General features: G+C 40.6%; 1 protein-coding gene across 1 annotated transcript in view; it reads right to left on the bottom strand.

Moving 5' to 3' along the window:
- LOC108625510 (protein vestigial-like) overlaps positions 1-6,897 on the bottom strand; it is a gene marked incomplete at its 5' end in the record, with an annotated part of 16,236 nt that extends 9,339 nt beyond the window's left edge. Inside the window, 3 exons of the mRNA XM_018025576.2 lie at positions 4,699-4,910; positions 6,501-6,618; positions 6,861-6,897. Of these exons, the coding sequence (XP_017881065.2) occupies positions 4,699-4,910; positions 6,501-6,618; positions 6,861-6,897 (367 nt within the window). The remainder of the gene's footprint in view (positions 1-4,698; positions 4,911-6,500; positions 6,619-6,860) is intronic.
- Between the last annotated feature and the right edge of the window lie 774 nt (positions 6,898-7,671).

Here is a 7,671-nt window from a genome sequence, read left to right as displayed (position 1 = left end):
CTGCTATATCGAAGCTCTTTAATAATACATCAACACGAATTTATGGCTTGTTCAACCTGATATTTTCCGACACAGACATCAGCTACTATTTTCTATTTTCTTGAGAACGAAGGCTCGGTTGAGAATTGACACAAGCTAGGCGGAAGTGCGATTCGAAGGCGTGCAAGGACGGTATTGTTGAGATAATAGTAATTGCACGTTTTCTATTCCCACGGTGGTAAGTAGCGGATTCGGAGAATCGATCGCCGATTCGTGGAAGAGAAATCTGCGGGAAGGATTGAGGTTTCCTGGATGCAATTCGCCGGTCGGTGCACGAGTGGCTATGGAAAAAAGGCTGCGATCTCGACGGCGGTTTCTTACAGCCTGGGAGTACAAAGTGAGCGGCGGAGTTTCTTCATTGAGACTGCTCAAAGTTTTTGTTTCATTAAGGACGTAAGATTGCACGATTAACTGAAAACGTTACAAGTGAATGAAGGTGAAAACGTGTTCGATAAAGCGAGGGTAAATACATTTGGCAAAAAAAAATGTATCGATTTCATGTTAAATACGACGGGGAAATATCAATGACTATTTTAAACAGATTAGTCACACGCGATTTTTGAAAAATTCACTTTCAGAGGAAACTATGTAATTATAATTTGACGATCAATCGTGGCATTCCCGGTGTTTCAACCATTATTTGCAACAATTATAGGAATTCGCTGCATAATGTCACGTTGATCAAAGGACCAACCTCTCGTTTATAGTTATTTGATTTTCACTCGTGTAACTCACATAGNGCAGTTTTTGATATTTACGTTAAGAAAGTAATTATTTTTGCTGAGAGTCTGATTATTATTGGGGATTTTTAGACAGAATAAGAAGGCGACATAGTTTTAAACAATAAGTTGTAAGTTAGATTGTAAAAGGAGGAAGCCTACCCAAAACCAAATGCAAGAGCTAATAAAAAATGAATGAGATTCTATTTATTAATTACTGAGCCAAAGGCAAGAGCTAATAAATAATAAATAAATGGACCCTGTTTATCAATTAATGATATGAGAAAGTAAAAGTTTGCTACTGACAAAAATCTACTGAGTAATGATATAAAAAATGAGACTGCAATTACTCCCCGAATCCTGTAAGCTTTTCACGTACAGCAATTTAACGAAGTTCCCGAAAAATCTGGCCCTATCGGGGCAACGGCATCGTTTTTCGGTGCGAATCGCGGAATACGACTGGGTCCATGAAAGTGGACGAGCCGCAAGTCCTTCCTTATTTATTCATTAATTTCCAGAATCGATGTTTGACGACGAGCTCGCGGCTACTTGGAAGCGGAGCGGTGCTGTGCTGGGCGCGACCGTGTGCGCGCCGCCGGGTCCCTCACGGTAGCACACGCCAGTTAGAATAGTGAGCGTTGCCGGCATTCCGGCGAGTAAATTCTTGAAAACTCGTTTGGTCGGTCCGATCCGCGAACCAACTCTCAATCCGCGCCCGGCCCGTGCACCCGCGTGTGCGCGAATGCAAGCGTTTCCTAAATTGGCACTAAATCTCGGCCTTAAATTTTCGGCCCCATACCGTCTCCACGAAATATCTTCAGGACAATAAAATTTTCTGCACTTCTCAAAAGGTTGATTCATTTTTTAATTTAAATTACATATAATAAATGTCCCAATTTCTATTCACATTACAGTTTTTACTAACTAGCTTAAGATTGTATATAAAATTATAGAAAAAAGGCAGTGAGTAGAAATTTTATTGTGAACAGACGCTGGGACATTTATTATATTTTCTTTCAATTTTTCTGAGATTGGAGTAGATTAATCTAGTTGACTGTGTGTCTGTGTGTAAATTTATAAACTGACACTCTACATACATGAGATGATGCTTAATTGCTTACTGCTTGAAAATTGGTAAAAATAAGTGAAGTAGAGAAAAATCGTATTCTTAATTCCACAAATGAATAAAATTCCCAGTTAGACTAACAGTCTAATAAATATGAGACTACTAGCCTATTGGGAACTTAAAAACTGGCTGTTTAGATAAGAGTCTGCTAGTCTATTAATTAGACTGGGAATTGAAAGACTGGTACTCTAGATATGAGATATGGTGCTTAAAAGTTGAGAATTGAAATGAAATAGAGAAAAACCTTATTCCTAATAATTGAAGTCTTCAAATTATTGCTGAGGGAGAAATGACGTATGACAGTATCGAACTAGTACATTTGGCATAGAAAGAGAGAGAGAGAGAGAGAGAGAGAGAGAGATGGGAGTGCTAAAGTGAAGCCCTAGTATCGATTTTCGTCCCTTGAATTCAGCATACATGGAACCTGACCACGGTACAACACTTTCTCCCCTTTGCAGCATCCATCTGCAGTACCCATCAAAGTTCCTAGCTTCCATTTCCGAGGAAACTTAGTAATATCCCTATAATAATTTATTGATCACTGTTTCATGGTTTAATTATAAAAACGTCGCACATGAATAAATTAATCTATGTGAATATTAATGTTTATTGTCATCTCCAAACAAATTGTATGAAATTGTAAAGTTGCACTATTCAAACTCACTATGCTATCATTGAACGTATCACGTGTTTAAGAAAGTATTGCAAATTATTCCACAAATAAATGATGGTTTTCTTCCTTTGGATCCATGCTTCTATTATCGAGGGTCACACTCAGGAATTATGGTTAATAATAATAAATAACAGAGATCGACCTGAGCCGCGGAAATTCTCGATCGTACTACTTAAGAAACGCATTATAAAAGTTACGGACGTGTTGCACGAGATCGCGTGACTAGGCCGCGCGGCGACGCGCGGGGTGAAACGGAAGGCGTGCTGGTTGCAGCAGCGATGTGCAGACAGATGGGTGTGGTCTCTGCAATCACGATGGGCGTGGTGCTTTCACGGCGTGCTGCCACTGCACCCCGAGTGCACCAGCTCCGCGTTACTTACGTTATTTCCTCTCAAACGTGTCACCGCATTGCGCCCGCACTCATCTCGCGCGTCTTCAATTTGTCGAAATTTCGGTAAACTGGTAGCAATCGTTAAATTTCTGGTTTTGAATACCAAAGAGAGTAATACACGTAGAATCTCGTAACATGACGACTTTTCATCTCATATTTCGATGAAGAGGGAAAAAAATAAAAAACAGAGGTCACAGCACGTATTCCTCTGGAAGCTATGGAACGTTTGCAAATTTTTATCGTATAGCTTACGAGTTATTCGAAGACTTCGTGTTACAAGACTCACCCTGTATACAAATTTTTCTTAACCCCCTCAACTGCCATTTACTTTCAGGCAGGTTCTTATATTGGAAATCGAAAACTACCCCCGAAGTATATCATAAAAGTTACCTCCCAGGTCTCCCTATTTTTAAGCAATTTATCCAGCAACACGAGCTGTACAACAACGATTAATTGTATATTATTAAAATATGATCTAATATTTAAAATCGAGAACTACCCTCGAAATATGTTATGGAATTTAATTCCCAGGTCTCACTATTCTTAAGCAATTTATCCAGCAACACGAGCTGTACAACAACGGTTAATTTTATATTATTAAAATATGATCTAATATTTAAAATCGAGAACTACCCTCGAAATATGTTATGGAATTTAATTCCCAGGTCTCACTATTCTTAAGCAATTTATCCAGCAACACGAGTTGTACAACAGCGGACAGCGCCGAAAACACGTGAGAAAAAAGAGGTACATTAGAGATCGGTGGGACGCGAAGCGAAGGGTTGCCAGAGCGGGGCTTTTTACCCGCGATTTACATGATACGTCTCGTCTCTCGGAGGATCGACTCGACATCAAAGTTGGAAGGCCGAGCGTCGTTTGCGGCGGCCGCGGCCTAGCCTGGAGGTGGAATGGCGCGCAGGTAGAACGCAAGAAAGGTCGGTCGGCCCCTCAGATGCTCGCAATTAATAAGAGCTTAATGGGGGCCGATATAGCGTTGCCACGCTCGCCGGTACCCGTCCGTTTCTTGGCCGTCTCTCCCACCGAAATCATCGATGCCGACGACAAAAAGCCACGCCACGGCCGTAAAACATTTCGCTTCTACTATGTTTCGTTGAGACCTGATGCCTACGCTACGTCGACGCAAAAAGGGCCGCCCTCTTCTTTCCTGATTCTCGCGGTCGAATTGTGCAAGAGAAGAAAGTTTGTAACGCAGCGCGGAGATTAGAAGAGGCGACAGACACGAAGGAAAAATTTCGGACCAGTCATTTCTGGATGAAGTAGGAAGAATAACGAAGCATATTCTTTAAAGAATTATGACATGTAAATTCTTGACAATTTTTGCTCTGATTTACCAGAATAATTTGGTTATAATCACATAAATTGATTGTACATACGAATATAAAATCGAACTGTATGAACTCATATTTTGCACTATTTTTACGTGACAGAACCAGGCAAAAATTTCTCACTATCTCTTCACTTTCTAATTTCATATGAAATTATAAAAGACAGTAAGTAGAAATTGGAACATTTATCATACCATAGGTCACGAATTCATTTGGAATCATCAATGAATGATTTAAAACTTGCCTAATCAGTCTGAAGAGCCCATAGGCATCATACAATGTTACGTATTTTGATCATTGACTGTTTTCATCTTCTGAAGACCGAAGGTCTTCCCGAAGGCCATTTCCTTCAGAGAAAGTCGAGGCTCGAAGGGGTTGGAAATAAGATTCGCGAATGTACTCACCAGAGAGGGGTGCGTAGGGGCCGTGCGGGTACGGGGGTGCGGTGGAAGCGTCGACGAGCGACTGCGACGGCGTTGCCGAGGGCCAGTCCTTGTAGGAGGCCGCGGGGTGCGCGTGGTGCGCCGCATGAGGGCCGAGACCTCGCGCAGCGCCTAAGAGCAGACCGCCGTAACTCGTCACCGCCGCCATGTTCGGATGTTGATAGTCGTGCACCCTGTAAAACAGATCGTGGAAATCGTATTCGACGTCTATCGTCACGGAAACTTATTGCCCTGTAGCGATTTACTGGGTGCAAAGGGATGGCGGCTGGTACGAGACAGAACGGGGGTGAACGCGTGAAAGGAGATAAAAAAAGAGTCATGGAAATGAGAAGGGGAGAAAGAAAAAGGGGAGAGGATCAAAGAGAGAGAAAGAGAGAGAAAAAGAGAGAGGACACTCCGATATCGTGCCTCTTCTCAAGAACGGTGACAGACTGGTAATTTATACGGCAACCGACGCGAGATCAGCGCTAAAGATCTCCCGAGCGGAGGTACCTGCTCCCGACGGTTTTCTGTATTTTTCACGTCTCGTTTTCTCTTTGCCGCCACTCTCTCTCCGTCTCTCTCTCTCCGTTTCTCCTTCTCATCATTGCTTTCGCTCCGCTCTGGTTCTACCCTCCTCGCTTTAAGATTGTACGAACCCTTAAATGAAAACAATGACGAAACACTGAAACTTCGACAATTATATTAGCTACTACATTAATAAGACACTGTAGAAAATTTTTTCTAAAAGTTAATCGCTTCAAATATCAGATATAACTTTTTGTCACATTTCTTAAGAGATCCTACGGCTCATACAATCTTAACAGCATTTCTCTATTTCTCGTGATTTTTCTCTCATATTTTTATTCTATTCTTTCTCTTGCCACGTCTTGTACACGCCACGATATTCGTGTCGCGCCTGCTGGAGGTGGACTTTTAGAATGCGTGAAGAATCAGTTGCATTATCGGTCGTTAATCGAATCCCCAATCCCAAATTTTGCTGATTTATCTCATGCGATGCGACTCACTCGTGAGGCGTGTGCTTGACCGAATTTGAGACGGAGCACGCCACATGGCGAAGCGATTCGATCAAATACTCCACTGGGATTCGTCTAATTATGCACCGTGTTAATGAGAATTAACGTGCAGAACGGAACAGAAAATATTATAAATATATTGCGGATTTTATACGAAAACTGAATATGCAAAAAATATAAACACTGTTATGTATAAAAATATAAAAAATATCAAAAGCAGAATGTATATTGAAATATTTAAATGTCAAGAAAAATTGTTTTAAACTGCTACCATAAATACTTTATTTTACATAAAAATCCGCAATCTAATGGCAAATTATGATTATAAGTTATGAATAGACCGCGCATGTTTATGCAAAGTAAAACATTAAAAAATGTGTTCTAAAGACTGAAATATGAGTACAGCTTTTGATATCCTGAATAATTTCATGCATTAAACACAGCATTTATAGTTCCTGTACAATCAATTTCCTTATAAATTGCATAAAACCTAGAGAACTGATTATGAGATATCGGATACTTTCAAGCTGACAGGTAATACGTGAATAAAATGTTAACCAACGTAGGCACTGATCTAAGAAATTTTTTGAAATCGCGATTGGTAAAAGACGTATAAGATTTACGACTATTAAGGAATGCGAAGGAACTACTAATTAATTCGAGCGCGAGTACCTCGAAAATAACCGAGGAAATAGGATTAGGACAAATTTTCTTAAGTATAAAACGAAGAATGTTTGGAACGCTAACCTGTGGTGATACTGTGAATAATGCGAATGCCATGGATCCGTTGGATACTCGTACACCTCGCCGGGATGCTTCCAGAACGAAGGGGGGAAGTTCCTCATGGACATAGGAGAGATGTTCTCTGCAAAAAGATAAAGTTTCCTCAGTACCGATACATCCTTTACGTCGAATCGATGAATATTTAAATATTCAGCATGTTTCAAACAATAACACATATTTCCATGGCTTAGATAAAAAGTGACTGATCAAAAGACTTTTAAACTGAAAATACATCCCCTGAATATTATGACACACATTACTTTATCTGACATTCTATAATCTGGAATATACGCTTATCTCCTATCACTATAAATTAGAGGATACCTGAAGTGTTCCAGTATTTGCATTTTAAATTAGCAAGTCATGAAATGAAATCGATAGTTAGTTTACACTAATACATTGAGGCAACTTTTTCTACGAAATACGAATCGCAGTATTAACGGAAGAACAGGACGTAGTGAAAGGGGAATAAAAATAACGGTGAATATCGCTGAGCCAGTCGTAATCGATTCACGATCGATTATATTTATCTGCAGCCTTGATAGATCGGGTTATTTTTTATTCGAAGGTTGAACGAGTCGGCTGGAATGTTTATTAAAATATTTGTATCGTTTCCCACGGGCCTTAGCACGCGATTCTTTCGGGGCTGGGCTGACGATAAACGGGTAGCCGGATCCCACGGGATCGAACCGCGCGACAGAAAGGTACCGCTCGGTTGTTTTACAAGCGACCACTCCGAAGCCAGAAGCTTGTCGTGTATCCTCCTCCGCGAGTCTCCTCCGGGTCCTTGGTCCCGGGATTCCTTTTTCCCTCTCCGAAACTCCTTCCTTCGCCCAATCCAACACACATATCCGAAAGCTGAATCAACCAGCCGACGATTTATGTATACTTCTAGTTCTTCTTCCTTGATCCCATTCCCACTGCGACGTCGACAAACGCGTCGAACGATTTTTTATACATACGCTTACTCGAGCGATTTATAGCTTCATTGATGCAATTAAGAAAATGTTGAAATATGCTCAGTGCATGATTTGTTGTTTTTTTTTATGCCAGACCTACCGACAGTCTGTTTATACTAATACAGATTTTATGCATTTATAGGAAAATGGTATGTATAGAAAATGTAAAGAATTCC

The sequence above is a fragment of the Ceratina calcarata genome, unplaced genomic scaffold (assembly GCF_001652005.2).
Source record: "Ceratina calcarata isolate Rehan_Ccalc_2016 unplaced genomic scaffold, ASM165200v1 scaffold363, whole genome shotgun sequence".
NCBI classification, from domain to species: domain Eukaryota; kingdom Metazoa; phylum Arthropoda; class Insecta; order Hymenoptera; family Apidae; genus Ceratina; species Ceratina calcarata.
This window is presented reverse-complemented; position numbering and strand designations above follow the sequence as displayed.